Source organism: Dendropsophus ebraccatus, chromosome 15, assembly GCF_027789765.1.
Source record: "Dendropsophus ebraccatus isolate aDenEbr1 chromosome 15, aDenEbr1.pat, whole genome shotgun sequence".
In the NCBI taxonomy this organism is placed as follows: domain Eukaryota; kingdom Metazoa; phylum Chordata; class Amphibia; order Anura; family Hylidae; genus Dendropsophus; species Dendropsophus ebraccatus.
The window spans coordinates 41,004,697-41,027,096 of record NC_091468.1 but is presented as its reverse complement, the minus strand read 5'-3'; the positions used below and the strand labels follow the sequence as shown (position 1 = coordinate 41,027,096).

General features: G+C 41.7%; 1 protein-coding gene across 4 annotated transcripts in view; it reads right to left on the bottom strand.

Annotated features, from left to right (window-relative positions):
- LOC138774327 (bifunctional protein GlmU-like) overlaps positions 1-20,554 on the bottom strand; it is a 67,036-nt gene extending 46,482 nt beyond the window's left edge. The window contains exons 1-2 of one of the 4 annotated variants that reach the window (XR_011360288.1): positions 18,482-18,503; positions 17,497-17,556 (exon numbers count right to left, since the gene is read on the bottom strand). Coding sequence is in view for 2 of the 4 variants with exons in the window: in XM_069955076.1 (XP_069811177.1) it covers positions 17,497-17,559; positions 20,470-20,472 (66 nt within the window). In the remaining 2 variants the exon portion in view is untranslated. Of the gene's footprint in view, positions 1-17,496; positions 17,560-18,481; positions 18,504-20,469 lie in introns of those variants that run through there. The other 3 variants (XR_011360289.1, XM_069955077.1, XM_069955076.1) reach the window with 3 other exon arrangements.
- Between the last annotated feature and the right edge of the window lie 1,846 nt (positions 20,555-22,400).

Genomic DNA, 22,400 nt, shown 5'->3' with positions numbered 1-22,400 from the left:
TAACACACTGACACTTTATACCCGGGCAGCGCCGGGCACATTTTCTAGTGTTTCATAAATCTCCCAATATGTATATAATATAGGACCAGCTGGCACAGGAACGGCCCCTGTACCATCACATTAATGTAATATTATAGTGACTCGTATTAATTTCATATAAATAAGCTCTCATTGCTCTCTTAAATATAAGTTAGTAAAAAGTATAGAGTAGCTGGAAGAGAGTATAAAGTGTAAGATCATACTATAGAAGCAATATATTAAAACAATTGGCAAAGTTGCTGATATGGTGTGAGTGTATAGCTGATATGTTTAAATCTTGTGCTAACCCCTTTAACCCTTTGAGGACCAGGCCCAAAATGACCCAGTGGACCGCGACAATTTTTGCGCTTTTTTCCTCCTCCCCTTCTAAGATCTCTAGCACTTTCAGTTTTCTATCTACAGGGCCATGTAAGGGGATGTTTTTTACAGGAATAGCTGTACTGCGTAATGGCGTCTTTCATTCAACCATAACATGTATGACGGAATCCCAAATATATTATTTAGGGTGCCTTCACACCTACCGGATCCACAGCGGAACTCACTTCTGCGGATTCGTAGAGAGATCAGCTGCGGATCCGGTACCATTGACCCCCTATGATAGCACATACTCGCAGCATGATTGACATCCCGCTGTCAGTATGTGCTTTAACTCCCCGCTGCCCGCAGCCCCGCCGCCCGAATCTACCATCCTCGGCCGCATCAGTCCATACTCGGCCGCATTAGCCCATCCCCGGCCGCATCCAGCAGCCCAATGCCGTCTGCATCCCCCATCCCAGGCTGCATCCCCCCATCCCCGGCCGCATCCTTCAGCCTGCCGCCGCCCGCATCTCCGATCCCCGGCGCATCCCCCCATCCCCGGCCGCATCCTTCAGCCTGCCGCCGCTCGCATCTCCGATCCCCGGCGCATCCCCCCATCCCCGGCCGCATCCCGCAGCCCGCCGCCGAGAGCATACAGTACCTGCTCGGCGGCGCGGCTGCAGTGAGGCTCCCGGCTCCGGTCCCGCTCAGCTGATCTGAGCGGGACTGGAGCCGGCAGACTCACTGCAGCCGCGCCGCCGAGCAGGTACTGTATGCTCTCGGCGGCGGGCTGCGGGAATCGGCCGGGGGTGGGGGGATGCGCCGGGGATCGGAGATGCGGGCGGCGGTGGGCTGAAGGATGTGGCCGGGGATGGGGGGATGCGCCGGGGATCGGAGATGCGGGCGGCGGCAGGCTGAAGGATGTGGCCGGGGATGGGGGGATGCGCCGGGGATAGACTGATGCGGCCGGGGATGGTAGATTCGGGTGGCGGGGCTGCGGGCAGCGGGGGGGTTAAAGCACATACTGACAGCGGGATGTCAATCCCGCTGCGAGTATGTGCTATCATAGGGGGTCAATAATACCGGATCCGCAGCGGTTCTCGAGAAGTGAGATCCGCTGTGGATCCGGTAGGTGTGAAGGCACCCTTATAAAGATATAAATTAGTGAAATTGGAAAAGAATATTGTAATGTTTAGGGGGTTCTTGTGTCTACATAATGCACTATATGGTAAAAGCGACATGATACCATTATTCTATAGGTCAGTCCAAACACAACCATATGAAGGTTTACACAGATTTTCTGATGTTATATATATATTTTTTATGAAATCCCTTTTTTTTAATGTTGCAATTAATTATTAATAAAATGGCTCTATTGTGACTCTTATAAGGGTTTTCGTTTTTCACCTACAGGGCTGTATGGGGCATCATTTTTTGCGCCATGATCTCTAGTTTTTATTATGACCATATTTGTGTAGCTCTGATGTTTTTAACTTTTTATTTATTTAAAATATATATAAATTTTTTTTTATTTATATTATGTAACAAAAAAATCGGTAATCCTGGCGCTTTTATCCCTTTTTTCATTTACACTGTTCCCTGTATGGTATGACAATTGTTATATTTGAATAGATCGGACAATAAGACACGCTACAGTATATAATATGTTTATTTATTTAATTATTTTTATATGTTTTATTTATATTATGGGATAGGGGGTGATTTTAATCTTTATTGGGGGAGGGGTTTTGGGGTATGGTAAAAAGCATTTTTCCTTTTTTTAAAACACATCTTAAGTCCCCCTGAGGGACTTTTACATGATATGAATAGATTGCATACACTGATCATTGCTATGCCTAAATGAGCCTGGCTGTGGCAGACTCAATGAGCAGAGTGCCGATCGGACCGCACGGAGGAAGGTAAAATACCTCCGATGGTCCGACACAGCGATCGGGACCCCAGCAGTAACACTGCGGGGGTCCCGATCGGTAAGTGACAGGAGCTGCTCCTGTCACTTACACTTTAGTAATGCTGTTTAAGGTGTTAATGATAGGCTGCAGAGCGATCGGTGCAGCCTGTCATTAACGGTGAGGGTTCGGCTGCTGATTGCAGCTGATCCCCACCTGCTATGAAGCACGCTTCATAACCCAGGATGTACCTGTACGCCCAAGGTCATCTGGTGATAGGCGGCCAGGGCGTACAGTTACATCCTAGGTTGTCTAGAGGTTAAGGGGGTACTCCAAATAAAAAACATGTTCAAATTAAATAGTGTCAAAAAGCTATACAGATTTGTAAATTACTTCTATAAAAAAAAAAAAAAACAGAAGCCTTCCAGCACTTATCAGCTGCTGTATGTCCTGCAGAAAGTGGTGTGTTATTTCTAATCTCACACACTGCTCTCTGCTGCCACCTCTGTTCGTGTCAGGAACTGTAAAAGCAGAAGAGGTTTTCAATGGGGATTTGAAAACCTCTACTGCTTTGGACAGTTCCCGTCATGGACAGAGGTGGCAGCAGAGAGCACTGTGTCAGACTGGAAAGAATACACCACTTCCTGCGGCTGATAAGTAATGTAAGACTGGAGATTTTTTATAGCAGTTTACAAATCTGCATAACTTTCTAACACAAGTTGATTTAAAAAAAATAATTTTCAAGAGTACCCCTTTAAGTTTTAATTCAAGAAACTGTGTGAACTATTTGCCTTATTTTCTATATGTTGAGAATCATTTTGACCTTAGGCCAGTCTATATAAAATGCTTAGAATGCAGATTGTAATCCCTAATAAATAATGCATTGTATATGTAAGTAAAATAATATGATCAAATAAGAATATTATTCAATGATAACAAACCTGAACCATCTCCTATACATAAGTATACAAGATTATCATGGCTCTCATTAGAGAGAAAGAATAGTCTACACCGATATCCCAAATAGTCCATCGCTTGTTGGTGCTCACTACATGGAAATGAGTATTGACTGTCAAACCTAAGTACATGAGTCTATTTGTGGGTGCTAGTGGCATTGGATTATCATATCTAATAGGACGGGGACTGATAAATATTCCACCACAATACAGAAGATAATACTCAGTTCCAGTCCTAGTCATTATAGTGTTTTACCACCACGTTCCATACTTGCTAATAGGAACAATTACTGCTTTATAGCATTTGTTTGCCCGAAACATAATTGGACGTTCTATCAATAACATGTTGTCCCAAAGGAAAGTCTAACAGCCCAATGTTTTCCCTAGGAATCCATGATTGACGTAGGATGCTTCTCCAGGCAGGATGGAAATCCCACACCTTCCTCTCCCTGTAATTGCTGCACCTCCTCCCTTCCCTGTGTACGCTAATGCTGAACACACGCACGGACGCAACAATATTCTGCATAATTATGCCATTAATTGGGTTGCCAGGTCATCTCACCAAGCTGCGCCAAGGGTCCACAGTCCCTCACCTCCAGGTCAAAGGGCACTATAGAACAAAAGCCTTTAAAACCTAAAAAGCCATGATGTGACCTGTGACTAGTGAATTTAATATAGATGGTCACAGACATGTGTAATCACACTAAGCCATTATCACAGGGGATTATTACCAAATTATCCAAAACTGCTCAACTGGGACTGGGGCAGCTGCAGGAGGATGGGGCTCGAGGTCATGCACTGACTTTTCCAGTCTTTAGCCAGTACAAAGGAGACACATTCACGTCAAGTCTTTGGTTGCCGTAATGGTCGATGTTTGGGATTTCCATGCCAAAATATTATGCATAGATCCTCCTTTCAATAATATAATAAATATTGCTCCCTTTCGATGTAAGGGTAGAGTAAGGTAATGTTCACACAACATCAAAAAAAGAGAAAAGGCGTCCACTTTTTTATTTAAAAAGACGTCCGTTATTGCCGTGATTTAACTGACTGCAATGTCTTGAAGTCAATGGAATGAGAGACGTCCAATGCACACAGTTTATAAAATGATGGATGTTATCTGCAGGGCAGCAAAATAATGAACATGACAATTCTTTTCAAACAGCTTATATTATTTTTTAGTTTTTCTTTTTTCACCGTCCTTTTACCGTTTTTACTATTAAATCCAATGGCTTTTCAATTAAGACAAACCCAAAGGCCAGTTAGTAACCACGAACTAAAATAATTTACCAATAATTTTTATTTGCCAAATAGTGAAATGACAAACGTAATTTTAACCTCAAAACGACGGGTGTCATTTTAAACAGAGAGGGAAATACATTGTGTGAACATAGCCTTATGCTGCTCGAAAAATGATGTGCAAAAATAGTGGATTTGTAGGTTCCGCTTTACCAATAGTTATAATTGATAGTGCCAGTTGTGATCTTGGTGAGAACCTTATCATTGTGTCTATAACTGGTTGCATGTTATAACATGAAGTCATACAATGTATAATTTGACATTGTTATGGTATAAGTACTGGCGATCGAGCTTCCTAATTCCTAAATAATCAGTCATGGGGGGTATCAAAGCTTTTACCAGAATTGACGTTAAAAAGTCACACTTTTCTTTTGTGTTCTTAAATTTGGGACAAAACACAAGGAAAGACGCAAATTTTTGCACACATCATCAATTGCTTAAATATTTGCAACGGTTTTTAACCTAAACCTACATAACAGACACTGATAAATTCCCGTTATCGACTTTGTAACCTGCAAAGAACAAACTGCTACAGCTAGCAACACAGAAGAAGTAGCTCCTTCTCCTTTCATTGCAGTGTAGGGCTATGTTCAAGCAATGTTTTTTTCATCTCCGGTTTGTAAAAAAAAATAAAAAAAAATGTAATAGTAAAAACAGTAAAAGGACGGTGAAAAAAAACTGTGTGTGAACTAAAAAATAAGTCTGCAGACAACAACCGCCATTTTATACACTGTGTACCTTGGACGTCCGTCATTCCATTGACCTCAATACATTTACAATTACATTGGGGCAATAACGGACGTCTTTTTAAATAGAAAGGGTGTACTCCTTTTCTCTTTTTTTACGTTGTGTGAACATAGCCTATTATTGCAAATATTGGACCAGTCCTACAATCAAGAAGAGTAGCCACTTAAATTAAAGGGATTCTGCAGGAAGAAGAAATTGTTTGCTCAAGCCTTCTCCAGTACCCATGATTGGCTTTTCCACATCTTGGATATTGCCTTCCAACAAGTGGAGAGGATGAGCACATATCCGGATCATGGCTTGTGGGTTAAAGCGACTCTGTACCCACAATCTGACACCCCCAAACCACTTGTACCGTCAGATAGCTACTTTTAATCCAAGATCAGTCCTGTGGTTCGTTCGGCATGGGGGTGCAGTTATTGTCCTAAAAAATACTTTTAAACTTCCAGCCCTGTGTCAAATTGGCATGGCCTAGAGTGTCTATGCCCTAGGATTGCAACACCCCTCCTTCCCACCGTCCTCATCACTAGGAAAGCCCCCGGATTTTTCCTATTCATCACCTTAACACTGCACAGGTGCCTTAGCGATCCAGCTCATGTGTAGTATTCAAACAGGTGATAATTAGGAGAAATTCTTCTAAGGGTATTTCTAATGATGAAGAGGGTGGGGAGGAGGGATGGAGAGGCGGTGCAAGCCTAGGGCATAGACACTCTAGGTCACGCCAATTTGACACAGGGCTTCAAGTTTAAAAGTTATTTTTTAGGACAATAACTGCATCCCCTGCCGAACGGACCCCAGGACAGATCTTGAATTAAAAATAGCTATCTGAAGGTACAAGTGGTTTGGGGGGGGACGGATTGTTGGTACAGAGTCGCTTTAAATTACACAATGTCCAATGGCTGCGCAAGGTCAGTGGTGTGACATTTGCAGCTATTGGAACTTGCATACTTTCACCCGCACATGATGATCAGAATATGTGCCTACCATGTTCATGTTCATAACTACCTGATAATCTGTAATCCTTAAAGGGGTTATCTAATGTTAGAAAAACATGGCCACTCTTGTCAGGGCCGGCTCCAGCTTTTTGTGGGCCCTTGGGCGACAGAGCCTCGGCGGGCCCCGTTGAGGAGCAAATCATGGAGAGACAGGCGAGGAAAGATTTGCAGCAGAAGAAACATGCGGCTGCTGCATATCTTTCTCCTCCTGTATCTCCTGATCTCTGCAGTAGTCAGGACTCTGGAGGAGTCAGACCCAGTCACAGGATTATATATATATATCATGCTGGTGCTGCTAGTTCTCTAGTATACAGCTCCTTCTGTGTGTGTTTGTGTGTGTGTGTGTGTGTGTGTGTATATACATACACACACACAGAGCAGGAGCTGTATACTAGAGAACTAGCAGCACCAGCATTATATATATATATATATATATATATATATATATATATATATATATATATATATTTATTTATAATATGAACATGGTGAGACCTCTAGTTCTCCTATATTCAGGCCCTGCAGTGATATACAGTGTGTGTGTGTATATATATATATATATATATATATATATATCACACACACACTGTATATCACTGCAGGGCCTGAATATAGGAGAACTAGAGGTCTCACCATGTTCATATGATAGATAGGAGATAGGGAAATAGATAGATAGATAGATAGATAGATAGATAGGAGATAGATAGATAGATAGATAGATAGATAGATAGATAGGAGATAGATAGATAAATAGATAGATAGATAGATAGATAGATAGATAGATAGATAGGAGATAGATAGATAGGAGATAGATAGATAGGAGATAGATAGGAGATAGATAGATAGATAGATAGATAGATAGATAGGAGATAGATAGGAGATAGATAGATAGATAGATAGATAGATAGATAGATAGATAGATAGGAGATAGATAGATAGATAGATAGGAGATAGATAGATAGATAGATAGATAGATAGATAGATAGGAGATAGATAGGAGATAGATAGATAGATAGATAGATAGGAGATAGATAGATAGATAGATAGATAGGAGATAACTAGATATCTGTATCTATCTATCTATCTGTTTTGTGTATAGAGGTCCTGCTGTAATATATATATATATATCCTGCTGTAATAGATATATATATTACAGCAGGACCTCTATACACAAAACAAGTAGAAGAACCAGCACATACAGGACACTTAGTTTGCAGAGCCTACCTGCTGCCCTCAGGTCATGTGTCCGATCACATGACCCGTGACATCATCAAAGGTCCTTCAGACTCACAGGTCCTCTTTCCTACTCGGCTGTAGGGAAGATTTGTGATGGAAGACAGGTGCTCGGGGGCCCCAGTATGGATCGGCGGGCCCCTAACTGTCACATGCGGCCTCTAGGGGCCCAGTCCCCTTTGTTACTACACTTTTTTTTCTTTTTTACTAACAAAAAAAATGTAGTAACAAACGGGAGTGGGCCCCTAGAGGAGCTGGGGGCCCCGGCATTTGCCCTACTTAGCCGGGTGCTGACGCCGGCCCTGACTCTTGTCTCCAGTTCAGGTGTTGTTTTAAATTAAGCTTGATTCACTGTGTTGCAAAACCTACACCCAAACTGGAGACATGAGGGATGCTGTCTCTGGAGGAAAGTGGCCATGTGTTTCTTATGTTGAATAAACCCTTTAAATGACCATAGAAGATTAAAAAGATGATATATCATTCCAATACGTTGTGTCGGCTGGTTGATTGGTTGTGTGTGGTATTCTATAAGTCAACCGTAATGATGTTAAAGGAGTACTCCAGCGGGGGGGGCACTTTTTTGCTGGGACCGGGGAGGAGGTGGCCGAGGGAAAAGACATCCACTCACCTCCCCGGTTCCAGCGGTGGGTCCCGCATCGCGGCGCTTCGGTGCCCGGTTCCCGGCGGCTTCCGGGTGTCTGACGCGGGCCCAAGACGATATGTCTCAGGTCTGCTCAGCCACTCAGTGACAGAGGCGGGATCTGAGCGGACTTGAAACGGATCCTGCCTCCTTCACTGAGTGGCTGAGCAGACCTGAGACGTCACGCCGCTGGAACCGGGGAGGTGAGTGGACGTCTTTTCCCTCGGCCACCTCCTCCCCGCTCCTGGCAAAAAAGTGCCCCCCCTGCTGGAGTACCCCTTTAATGTGACTGAGCTGCAATAAAAAAAGTTTTAGAAAAAAGGAAAAGTTTTTATTTCTCATCTCATACAACTCACAAACATCCAAGCAGAAGTAGAGGTGGGCAGAATATATAAATTAACTGCATCCACCTAATGTTACCTGCACTGTGCACATCCATAGTAACACGACTGACAGCTAGCTTGATTCAGCATCAGTTTAATAATCTGGAAAATTTGGTAATCTTTATGGGGTTGTATGAGGTTAGAAACAAGGCTATTTTTTTTCAACAGTATGTGATATTACAGATCAACCTGTTCAAGTGAATGAGGCTGAGTTGCAATGACAGATGGAGTCTGAGGATGAGATTGGGGCTGTTTTTGAAAGAACACCTTCAAATTCTCTCGATCCGGCACCGGACATAGAGAGACACAGCTGCAGGCTGGACAGTACTGTTCCCAAGCAAGTCTTGTGAATGGCAGCTCCTAGTCTACTGTATATAGCTAATGCACATTACTCATCAGGTATTATATGGTTGTTTTGGCAACTGTGTAACTAAGTGGGCAGTTGTGTCTCTCTGTGCCCAATGTCAGATCAGGTGGGAGAGTATGCCTGGAGGGACACTTTAATGATGGTTTGGTTAGGGCTATATACACAACATAGGTTACATGGCCATAGATTGCCATGTCATGCTGCTACATCGTAGTTACCCCACATCCTGCAAGTGCTCCCAGCTTTCTCTGATCGTCACCAAAAACTCATCCAAGATGTGACGCAACCAAGGGAATGTACCAGTACAAGCAATAAACAAATATTTTCTTATAACCTGGTGGGGCAGATTCTGATGGTGCTGTCTATTTTTCAGAATGCTGCCTGGTTCCCGAGATCTGGTCCCTTTTCTATATATGCGGGTGATGCGCTAAGGCAGAGCCAGGCCAGGGCCAGACTTCATTCAGAATGTGCACATCACCCCGGGAGGAGATATTGGTGCACTGGGGGCACTGGGCCCACTTCCAGTGCACCAAACTACTTCATTAGCATATGTAGAAAATAGACCAGATCTCAGGAAAGGGGCGACATTTAGAAAAATGGATGGCACCATCAGAATCTGCACGGCGGCGCCTTCCAGGGCGTATGAAAGTATATGTTTATTGCTTTTACTGGTATATTCACCTCTAATTATTTTATGGACTACTAAATTTTTACAATATAAATCACATATTTAGTGGCATCTATACGTTACAATTAGTGATGAGCGAGTACTAAAATGCTCGGGTGCTCGTTACTCGAGACGAATATCTCCCGATACTCGAGTGCTCGTTTCGAGTAACGAACCCCATTGAAGTCAATGGGAGACTCGAGCATTTTTGCAGGGGAACAAAGTTCGGTAGGGGAAAGGTCGTGTGAAAACCTGTCAACCTCAGAAAATGATGGAAACACCAAGGAAATGGACAGGAAACAGCAGGGGCAGCATGTATGCAAGCCTCTGAGCCTGCCTAATGGCACCATTATGCCTAATTCTGTGCAACAGCCTGGTTAAAACAGAGGTAGGCATACGGACCACCCAAAAACTCAGCCTGATACAGCATGGCAGTGAGAACACAGGAAACCATTAAAACAGAGGTAGCATATCATGAACTAGCCAAAAATTTCAGCCTGACACAACATGGCGGTGAGGACAGAGTGAACAAGGTAGAAGCGGTAGCCAGTCAGCCTTCCAAAAATTATACCAGACCTAGCATGGCAGTGAGCACACAGAGAACCATTAAAAGTGAGTGAGGAAGCAAGTGAGCCTCCCAAAAATTAGGCCAGACACAGCATGGCATTGACCACACAGAGAATTATTAAAAGTGAGTGAGAAAGCAAGTGAGCCCACCCAAAAATTGGAGTGAGTCCAGGGGCTGGGATATTTAGTGGACAGGAACCCGGGTGCTGACAGCTAACTGGCTAGGCCAGCTGTAAGTCACCATCAAGGATACACCTGATGCTTCTCGACCGGGGGTGGTGAGGCCCCGGCCACAGCTAGACCAAAAACATAAATTAAATAAAATAGCTGGCTGGTTGGCCGAGGTGCAATCGGCGGGCCCCAGCAACCAGTCCCGCTCCTCGGCAGACGCAGTGTGACGTCAGAGCATGGAAGTGAGGACACAGAGAACAATACAGTCTTCTTAAGAGGCCCCGGAATTTGAACAAATACACTTTCAATCCTTTAAAGAGTCTCTAAGAGATGGCAAGTGCGGTAGCCTGTGTATTAAAAAGTTTTATGCAGGTGTACTACAAATCCCAGCAATACAGTGTAGTACCCACTAGTTTAGGGGGGCTGTACGGTACAATGTGGTAGTGGCTGGACCTAGATACACACTCTGTGATACCCCCTTACAATGAGCAGTAAAGTTTTATGCAGGTGCACTACAAATCCCAGCAATACAGTGTAGTACCCACTAGTTTAGGGGGGCTGTACGGTACAATGTGGTAGTGGCTGGACCTAGATACACACTCTGTGATACCCCCTTACAATGAGCAGTGAAGTTTTATGCAGGTGTACTACAAATCCCAGCAATACAGTGTAGTACCCACTAGTTTAGGGGGGGGGCTGTACGGTACAATGTGGTAGTGGCTGGACCTAGATACACACTCTGTGATACCCCCTTACAATGAGCAGTGAAGTTTTATGCAGGTGTACTACAAATCCCAGCAATACAGTGTAGTACCCACTAGTTTAGGGGGGGGGCTGTACGGTACAATGTGGTAGTGGCTGGACCTAGATACACACTCTGTGATACCCCCTTACAATGAGCAGTGAAGTTTTATGCAGGTGCACTACAAATGTGCTGCTAAAATCGTGGTAGCAGCACTGCAAGTCCCAGCCAGCAGTCTGTAGTAATACGCTATCCGCCTGCCTCAGTGTCAAACAGCGTGTCAGTGGGAGGGCTCACCCGCTTCCGCTCTTCGCAGCTCTTTGCTCAAAGAATTGACATGTCAATTCTCTGAGCAGAGAGCGGAGGCACACGAGCCCTTCCATAGACATGCTGATTGACACTGAGGCAGGCGGATAGCTCTGCCCGGAATTCCGTTGATTTTGCTTAGTGTGAACGCACCCTAAGAATCCTATTAGACAAAGTAATTTTTAACGGTCAAAGATTAACAATAAACCATCGCAAACAAGATTGTTTATTGTTAAACTGAAATTGTTCACCATATTACACGTAACGATAGTCAATTGTTCTACTATCATTTACTCCATGTGATCCCAGCAAAAGAACGATTAGTAAACGAATGGGGAATTATATCGAACGATTAACAATGATTTTAGGGTCAGATCTAAATCAACGAGACACAAACTATTTTTCAATCATTGCCTGCAATTACACGGGACAATTATCGTTTAAATGTAAATGATATAACAATTTTCCACCCAATAATCATCCTCTGTACACGGGTCCTTACACATGCATGCCGTCACTCCATCCATTTTTTATGGAGCTGTATAAACAAACCAAGCGCTGTACTCTTGCTCCATCAACAATGAATGTATGGTTCTCCACTCTATCCAAAACAATGGAATCAGTAAAAGTATTGTATTTCCCCCCAAAAGTTATACAAATCACCAATATACACTTATTATGGGAAATGCACATAAAGTGCTTTTTGATGGCAGGGGGACACTAAGGGACACAGGGCACTGGGGGGGACACTGAGCATCCCTCTGCTATAATTCTCTCCAGCAGCCACAGCACGCACAGCTCTGGGAGTCAGGTCGTGACATCACCATGTTATCCAGGAAGTGAAGCCTTGATGCAGTAGTAAGTGCAGGAAAAAATGCACTTTATAAGCATTTCCCATAATAAGTGTATATTGGTAATTTGTATAACTTTTGGGTGGTAGTACAATACTTTAACCCCTTAACGACATGACTGGGCCTTAACGCAAAAGGGCGCAAATATACGCCCGCCAGGGGGCTGCGCTATGAAGCGAGCTCAGGAACTGAGCTTGCTTCCTAGCAGGTGGGGCCCCCACCATTAATGACGGGCCACCACGATTGCGTGGCTGCCTGCCATTAACCCCTTCAACGCCGCGATCATGCCACGACCGTGGTAGAAGATCACAGATAACACTGATCCCTAAGCTATGGCATAGCAATGATCAGTGTATGAAATCTAATGTAATAATGTAAAAGTGTAAAAAATATGCCCTATAGCACCTCCCCCAATAAAAGTAAATATCCCCCCCTTCCCATTTTATACATAAAAACACATAAAAAAATAAAGTTAATTAACATATAATATATTGTAGCGTACGTAATCATCCAATCTATTAAAATAAAACAATATTGTTCCCGCACGGTGAACGGTGTGAACAAAAAGCGGTAAAAAAAATGCAGAGACTGCTTTTTTTAAATTACATTTTATGTATAAAAAAAATGTAAAAAAAGTAATTAATAAGTCTGATGTAGAAAAATATGTTACGAATTAAAACCATAGGTGAAAAAATAAAAGCGCTATAAGAGTCACAATAGGGCCATTTTAAATATACCTGTTTGCAAAAAAAGTTTTACTGCTAATAAAAATAGTAAAATGTTAGAAAACCTAGTAAACAAACATATCGCTGTGTTCAGACTGACCTATAGAATAGAGAAAAAATGTCAGTGCATAAATGTCAGTTCAGTACATGACACATAAAGTGCATTATGTAAACATGCCCCCCCCCATTTTTTTACCCAAATTCACCCCATAAATGATATTTTGGGGGTTTCGTCCTTCAAAGTACACCTGAAAAAGTGTGTTCCTGAAAAAAACAAGCCCTCACATGGCTCTGTAGGTGAAAAAATAAGAGTTATGGGTCTTAGAAGGCGAGGAGGAAAAAACGAAAACGCAAAAGTGACAATTGGCATGGTCCTTAAGCCCATTTCAGGCTCTGTCCTTAAGGGGCTAATAAAAATTTTTGCCGGTCTTCTCCTTTAATTCAGACCACCCCTTTCAAGGGATTATCCAGTGCTACAAAATCATGGCCACTTTCTTCTTGAGACAACACCCATCTCCAGTTTGGGTGCAGGTTTTGTAACTCAGTTCCATTGAAGTGAATGGAGCTTAATTGCAAACCACACCTAAACTGGAGACAAGTCTCTGGAAGAAAGTGGCCATGTTTTTGTAGTGCTGGATAACCCCTTTAACTCTCACGTCTCCAATACAGGCAAAAAAAAAGTTAGCATTGGCCGAAGAAGCTTTCTCCTAAGAGTGGATCATACCATATGAAATATAACTACTTGAATGTACATAGAATTAGGTAGGGGGGAAAAAAACTTTCCTATTGCTTCATTATTAAAGTTAAAAAATGTCAGCTCAATGTTAAATTGTGAAGATAGCAGAATCCTTAAAAGCCGACATCAGTGGGATCCCCTGTGAACATAATCGCGTCACTGAACGCATTTTACTCCAAGACATCCTACCGGGGGGTTCATGCTCATTTTACAAGATCTATTGTGCTTTACATTTCATGTGCTTTTTTTTTTAATGGAAATGTGTATTTGAAGAATCAATTTATTTTAGCTAGGCATGCTGGACACACAGCGTGTAATAATTGCTCCGCTCCAAGCTGTAACTAAACTTCACAGATGTAGAGAAATCAGGATAACAGCAAAAATCTGTTAATGATCAAAAGTGCTGCGACTGAAGGTTCAGTGACTCAGTCCACATGTATACCAACACTATACAAAAAAGTGATTATTCAGCTATTCACAGGAACAGAACTATTGATTGAAATAACAAAGAAAGCTATATAAATCTCTCTGGCTTGGGAAAATTGATTTTCCTTCTTCCATTTTTTGCCTTGAAGTTCCTTTAGGCATTTAATCTTTGTTCAATTCAACTTTCCAATTCTCCCCATGAATGCAAAAATAATTATAAGTTCTTCAAAAAAATATATATATACATGCAAAATAAATCATTTTGTGGCCGAGAAAAACACTTCCATGTCTATAATTGATCTCCAGGTAGTGATGTGTGAAGTTTGTGTACAGACGTGTGAGGAGATTGTGCTGAGATGAGCAAAATGTTTGGAGGATACGGATCGCATTTCCGCAAGTTGAAAGTATTGATAACAGCGTCGGCAGAGGCTGCCGGGAAGTCAGAATATAATTTCTCTTTAGGATACAGTCTACACAAGGATCGAGATTTTTGCATTATTTTTTGATTAAAGGAGAACTCCGGGCTGGGGTGATTTGAGTGTTAGGAAGGGGGAGGATGAAAGAAGTAATATGTTCCTACCTCCCCCCTTCCAGCACTGGAGCAGAGGGGAGGTAAGAACATGCTACTTCTTTCATCCTCCCCAGTACTCTGTCAAATATCACCCCAGCCCGGAGTTCTCCTTTAAAAGTGAATTTACACCTTTCAGCATCATTTTTAAATTGAACATTCTGCTGTCACTAATTTCTTAATATGTGCTATCATATTTCATAGATCTATTTTTCTGATCCAAATCCTCTTCATAGACATGTAGTTAAATTATAAACTTTTTGTGCCTCCAGCCACCAACAGGGGGAGCTCAAAAGCTTATTGCATACATTCTACACCTTCAACTAAATAATGAAGCATTATACATTGAAGAAGTTGTCCAACCATTAAAAGTTATCCTCAGGATAGGAAATAACTATTTGCTCACTGGAAACTGACCGCTGGGCCCCCTCGCAGTCTCAAGAATGGGGAGCTAAGTCATCTGTTAGAATAAAGCTGCTGTTACATGTATGCTCTATTCATTCTCTATGGCAGCTGCTGGGACTGAATACAGCACTTGGCTATCCCTAATAGAGTATGAATGGTTGGGCAGTCACATAGCTCAATTGGGACAGGAGACTTGGGTGCTTTTTGTTCTAAGGATAGATAATAATTTCTAACTTTCCATGTTCCACCTAGTTGGAATAGCTTGGTAGCTTAGACCACTACAAATATATAACAAGAATATGAGCACTGACATTTTGCCCTATTTAGGTTAAAAAGGTGGACTTCCTAATTCAGTGTGGATTATGAACCAGGTTATGACACAAATGGCGCCCATCCAAACAAGGCTTCATCCCATTGTTTTTAATGGTAAAATGTTTTAAGTGAATTCTCCCCAGATTTCAAATGGAAACCTTGAGTAGCCTAGACATGAATTAGCCAAATGGACCATGGGTAATCCATGACCAAATATGGATCCATTTAATCTATATGTACTTCTTGGAAATTGTTTCACTGCCACTGAGAATGGAAACCAAAAAGAGTCTGTGCTCAGATTTGCACAGATGACCAGTAAGATCTGCCAGCTTTGCAATGGTACGGTCAGCCCCCCCCCCCTTAGTCTATGTGAGGGTCTGTGTGTTAGACAGTGCCACCTAGGCGTGGCTTCACAGCAGTTGGGCCCCTCTCCCCAAAGAGGAGATCCGCCTAGGTGACACTGTCCACTGATGAAATGAATCGATTTTAGAAGACACAGACATCTTTTTTACATGTATATATCCAATGTGCAGCATCTAAGCTTGTGGATGGTGCAGAGAACCGCACAAAGAGTAAGAGGGGGTGACAGTATCACTTTAAGGGTACAAACCCACTTGACGTATTTGCTGCGTGAATCAGTCTTAAAAATAAGCAGGCAAAACACAGGTTGGCTTTATACAATTGTTCTGCGTTAAAATACGCAATTGCGTATTTTTGAAGCGTGAAGCTACATGCGTTTTTCGCACAGGTTGTTAACAACTGATGCTTTGCTAACAACAAGCTTCACGCTTCAAAAATACGCAATTGCGTATTTTAACGCAGAACAATCGTATAAAGCCAACCTGTGTTTTGCCTGCTTATTTTTAAGACTGATTCACGCAGCAAATATGTCAAGTGGGTTTGTACCCTAAAGAGTCACTGTCGTATTTTATTTTATTTTTTGCAGAAATCAATAGTTCAGGCGATTTTAAGAAACTTTGTAATTGGGTTTATTAGACAAATAAGGCATTATCTGCATTCAAAGAGACTTTTCCCAGGTCCTCCCCTCCCTCCTCTTTTCCATTCACTGCAAAATTTTAGGAAATCGTGACTTGTTGCATCAGATACAACCCTGTCTGTTCTACAGAGAGGGGAGGGGGAGTAGGGAGATGAGTCGGCAGCAGAGAGCAGAGAACAAAGGATTACACAGCTGGAAGCTCCATGAAAGCCGTTATTCGGAGGTCAGAGAGGTCAGTGCTGACTGTCAGAGGAGATAGATGTGAGATAGATCACAGAGGTGATGTAGCTGTTTTGGTGCCTCATCTCCCTCCACCCCTCCCCTCTCCATACACAGTGATGAGGACAGGGGGGAGAGCTACAAACTGCTTTTTCGTGATAAAAATGCATTTTTCGGCTACTAAACCCAATCACAAAGTTAAAATCGCCAGTACTATTGATTTCTGCAAAAAAAAATAAGATAATTAAACGACAGTGACACTTTAAAGACTGGTATGTAAAAGATTAGAGAACAAATGTGGCTTAGGCTCTGTAACATGGCTTCTATTCCTGAGTTGGTATACAGGGCAATAGGTGGCATTAGAGATCCAGTTTTATTACTTCTAGATAAGCAGTCTAGGGAGCATTGCCTGGTCTATAAGAGCCCGTTGGTCTTTCATAGGAACACATTATTCCCCCTCAGACCCAAATCATCAGCCCCAGCACCCTGTTCAATAAGGATAAAGGGGCAAGAACCCTAAACCAGATGGACGCTCTTCATTTTGTTAGCTATTGTGGTTTAGCTTATATATTTTTGTTTTGTTTTTTAGGCTCATTAATGGGTCATTTACTCCCAGGTTAGGTCCCTCCTCTGGGCATTAAAAGAGAGCACATTTTTAGGGCTTCTCTATATAATGCTAGGGATGACGCTATGCCACATCAATTTTTTTCCTACAGGCTCCACTGACTTGGATTATATTGGGTTTAATAAAGATTCTGAAGAGGTGTCCATCAAAATAAATTGTCGATGGAGGTTCTGAATGCAGATGTGAATGTACCGAACTGTGATGGGATCTCATGGGACAGGCACAAGAAGAACATCCTACAGCACAAACTAGAAAGACAGGAGAGCTTGCTGCTCAAATGACTTCTGTTTACTTCATAAAATTATAATCAGAAACTTACCTGAATATAGGCAAAAGTGTGCGAGGCAAGTAACAGCAACCCAAGGTAAAGTACTGGATTCTGCTATGACAAAAGGAGAACAGATCACTTGAGGGTGTAGAATATATTACTCCCTAATAGATATGAGAGATAATAAATAAATAAGATAGATAGATAGATAGATAGATAGATAGATAGATAGATAGATAGATAGATAGATAGATAGATAGGAGATAGATAGATAGATAGATAGGAGATAGATGATAGATAGATAGATAGATAGATAGAATCACTTTAAGTCACACACTATCCCCTCCACTTTAGGATGTGTAACCCTTATGATGTGTCTGTAGTGTATGTAATGATAAATGATAAAGTATGATAAAGTATTCCACCGGCACTCCAGATTAGGTGAAAAAAACACTTTGATTTATTCAGTGAGTATACAGCACAGCAAGCATAATCAGTCAGCAACGTTTTTGTTGCCGACTGATTATGCTTGCTGTGCTGTATACTCACTGAATAAATCAAAGTGTTTTTTTTTCACCTAATCTGGAGTGCCGGTGGAATACTTTACATATATATGCACCTCGTGGTTGGAGGATACATCTGGCACCCTGAGTCCTTGTGATGTGCTGCTGATTATACTAAAGAATAGATAGATAGATAGATAGATAGATAGATAGATAGATAGATAGATAGATAGATAGATAGGAGATAGATAGGAGATAGATAGGAGATAGATAGGAGATAGATAGATAGATAGATAGATAGATAGATAGATAGATAGATAGGAGATGAATGAAGAGGGTGCCAGCAGACGAGCCCTAGACCACGGGTTGATATCAGTTAGATACAAATACTCTGCAGGACTCCAAACACACTTTTGGAGTGCTGCAGAGTATTTATATCTAGATAGACAGACAGACGATAGATAGTGTCAGGCTGGGGAGACACGGACAAGACAGTGAGCCCTGAACTTGCCCCAACCAATGCCCCTACCTACTTGCCACGGACGACTCTAAACGGTCGCGGATAACCACGGAGTCGGTCCCTATACTGAGTAGGTGAACACACAAACGAAGACAGACAAACAAAACACAATGGAGGATAGTCAGCTAACAGAGTCAAAAACCAAACGGACGACGCAGTACAAAATCAGAAAGAGAGCGGATAGTCAGATGTCAAGCAAAAAGTCAGAACACGGGCAGAGCAATAGCAAGGGGATTAGGACAGGGAACGCTGGGAGAGGAGCAGGGGAGCTGGGACTAGTAACAACTAATAGCCAGCAGGGAATTGAGCAACTGGCTTCTTTTTAACCAGGATCAGAGACTAGGTCCAGCAGCTGATTGGACCAGCCCTGATCCCAGTACCAAGTTCAGCTGAACAGACCTAGCAGTGCAGTAACCCCTACACTGCCAAAGTCTGACAAGCAAGGCGAGGGTGGCTGGAAAGTAAGACACAATTCAGACAACTCATACAGTGCAACAAAAAGACAAACTCAGCGCTTCCTCGATCGCCCAGCACAGACCAAGGAACGCAAAGCCACATTCCTAACAGATAGATAGCAGATAGATAGATAGATAGATAGATAGGTAGATAGATAGATAGGAGATAGATAGATAGTAGATAGATAGTAGATAGATAGATAGATAGATAGATAGATAGATAGATAGATAGGAGATAGATAGATAGATAGCAGATAGATAGATAGATAGATAATAGATAGATAGATAGATAGATAGATAGATAGATAGATAGATAGATAAATAGCAGATGGATAGATAATAGATAGATAAATACTTCAGTTAAATAAAAAAAAACAAAAAAAAAACATTACTTCATGTTCCAATAAGCATCTTTTCAATCCTCTCTATGGGACCTGGAATTTGGTTTAGTAACAGTAGGATGATTATCTGTCTGGTGGTAATATTTGTCCTTTTTATAGTATTTAGCAAAAAAAAAAATGTACTTGAGAAAGTTCTGTGATAGGATTGAAAAAAATTAGCTCTATAGCTTTGTTGTCTTGGAGCTTTGTGTGTGTTTTAGGGAGGGTAGGGGAGCCATTTAACCTATGTGCCTAGAACACCAAAATACCTTGTCCCGGCCCTGTGCATTTGTATCTTTTCTCAGACAGATAGATATTAGCATCTATTTTTCATTAAATAAATAACAAGTAATAATAATAATATTGACCATTCATCATAATTAAATTTTTAAGAGCACATTTTGCATTTATGTAAAAAAAATAAATAAATCAAAAAAACAATTGATCTTCATTGCTCATTTGTAAGAATTTTTGATGTAAAGTGAAAATGTTAAAAACATGAAAAATGCTACTAATAGTAGAAATAAAAAAAAAATTGAGCCCAGGCGGGAATGATGGATGAGTTAATGCATAATGCATCTCCGCCTCAATCAGCTCTAATCTCTCACCCACATTGGCCAGAAATATTGGAGCAGTTGGTCACTTCAGAACTGAATATCTTACAAAGCCGCTGATAGATTCGTAAACGCAGCCCATCAAGATTATATCCAGTCACAGGGATAAAGCGTTCGGCAATTGGTGAATATATCAACTCTCATTTTTAAACTTAGCTGACCTCCAGAACATTAGAAGTCTTTACATCTAAAGTGTAACACAGCCCAGATGTAGCAGAGCCGGATTCGTCATTTAACTCTATGAAGATTAATATTCGAGTTAGAATAATTCAGCAGATTTGCAATCCTATATAAACAACACAGTGATTCGTACTTTGTATATTTGTATGTTAGATTATTTTATATACACGTTATATATTTTTGTTATATATGTTCCATGGTTTCGCGGTGTTGATTTGGTCAGTGAGAAGAAATTATACAAAGAGGAGAGATATATTCATGAGAATGTCGCCGTAATCTGTTAACCGCTCGGATCATATTAAACAAAAACTTTCTCCTTCCAAATTATAAGATTAATTCCACTTACAGGAGACGGACAACAGTTAAACTCACCATGACTAAAAGGCAGAACCAGTGTTTGCTTTAGGGTGACACACACTTTTGGCTGAGCTGTTGTCTTTTAAAAGACTATTAGTCGTGGTCCAAAGGTCACATGTGACGCTGTACCCTCCGGGTGATAGAGTGAATTTACATAAGGATTCCATGCGCCACCTGCTGGACTAAAGGGGTTGTTACGGGGGGGATGACGGAAGAAACAATTGCCTTTACATAATGGAGAAGATCTATTAATACTGACGTATAAACCCAGATCAGACAGGTATAAAGGGTTTAATGAGGTTTTTTGAGATAGGAAAAAAAAAAAACGGACTCCACTCATGTCCTCTTGCATGCAATAGTGAAGCTCAGTTCCTCTAACTTTAAGTGTAACTGAATTTTTCAGAAATCAATAAGTTTCAATAGCACAAGCGATTTTAAGAAACTCTGTAATAGGTTTTATTAAGCAAAAGAGTTTCCTTCTGTACTCAAAAAGCTGTTTTACAGCCCCCCCCCCCCCCTTCAGAAAAAAAAAAACATTTTTGTGTTCACTTTGGTCTATGGAGGGGGGAAGGGGCCGAGGGGGGTCAGTGAGCACAAGGAGGAGAAAAGGAAGCTCTGCAAACCTTATAACAGCAAGCTCCCAGATAAGCAGTGAGCTTTCTGACCTGTGAATCCAGCATTTTATGTGACCAGACAGTCTCCAAACTGGACAGCTGGTTCTCTCCTCTTCCTGATTACTTATCCCCCTCGGCCCCTTCCCCCTATTATAATGGACTCCGCAAATCTGTCTTCACTTTGCTCCTCTGTGATGAAGACAACTGTGCCTGATAACAGCCAGATAAGAAGTCGAAGGGGGGGGGGGGGGGGCTGCAAAACAGCTTTTTGAGTACAGAAAGAGGCTTTTTTTTCCTTATAAAACATATTACTGAATTTTTTAAAATCGTTTGTACTATTGATTTCTGCAAAAAAAAAATGTAAATGACAGTTACACTTTAAATGGAGCCGTGTTGTAATGCCGCACACAACCTGAGGACAGGTGTGGCACTGTTTTTAGAAGACAGTGATTATGTGTTTCTAATCCTCGATAGTCCCTTTAAGTGTCGTGGGTAAAATTATTCTGCAACTCCACTCCATTCAAAAGAGCAAAAATCCAAGAAGGAAAAAAAAATGCACAGGAAAAAAAATCATCATACATTACATAACAATGTGATACATGTTATGCCAATGAAACCAGCATGAAGGAGAAAGTGCAAGCTTGAAAAAGGGTGAAAACACAGAATTTTCCTTTAATTTCCACAAATGGCACTACTGCCCCTATAGGTTGTGTCTGGTTTTGCAGCTCATGCCTATTTAAAGTAAATAAGACTAAACTTCAATGCCAGATACAGCCCACGGACAAGAGTGGCACGGTTTACTTTAGCAGAAGGAGCTATAATTTGATCGATAGTATCAATGACAATCTAGTTCTGACCACCATGCAAGTGAATTTAGGGTGAAAACACATGAGCCGTTTACTGCATGCGGCCAAAAAGCGTCAACCAATCATTGCACCAGTTTGCCAGAAATCTTATGCATCTTTTGATATGTTGCTGCCTATGGTGAGACTAACAACTCATTCCATACTTGTTATTATCTATTAAATCTCCTTCCTCCAGTTCTCAGCTGCTGCTTTCTGCTGAAGACACAAACAACTGTGTGTGACCCTCTTCTCTGTGTCTCCCCCTCCTCTCTGAGACAGCTGATGTAAACAAGTACCTGGCAGGCTTTATCTGCAACATTGTAGCTTCTTTGTAATTCTGGGAGGGTTAATCACAGTTCATTAGCAACTTCCTCCCAGCATTACATAGAAGCTAGAATATTGCAGACAAAGCTGTCTCACAAGCAGGGGTGGATGAACTTCACCATAGACCCCAGGCTGTCCACCAAGCCTGCCCCCCCTCCACCCC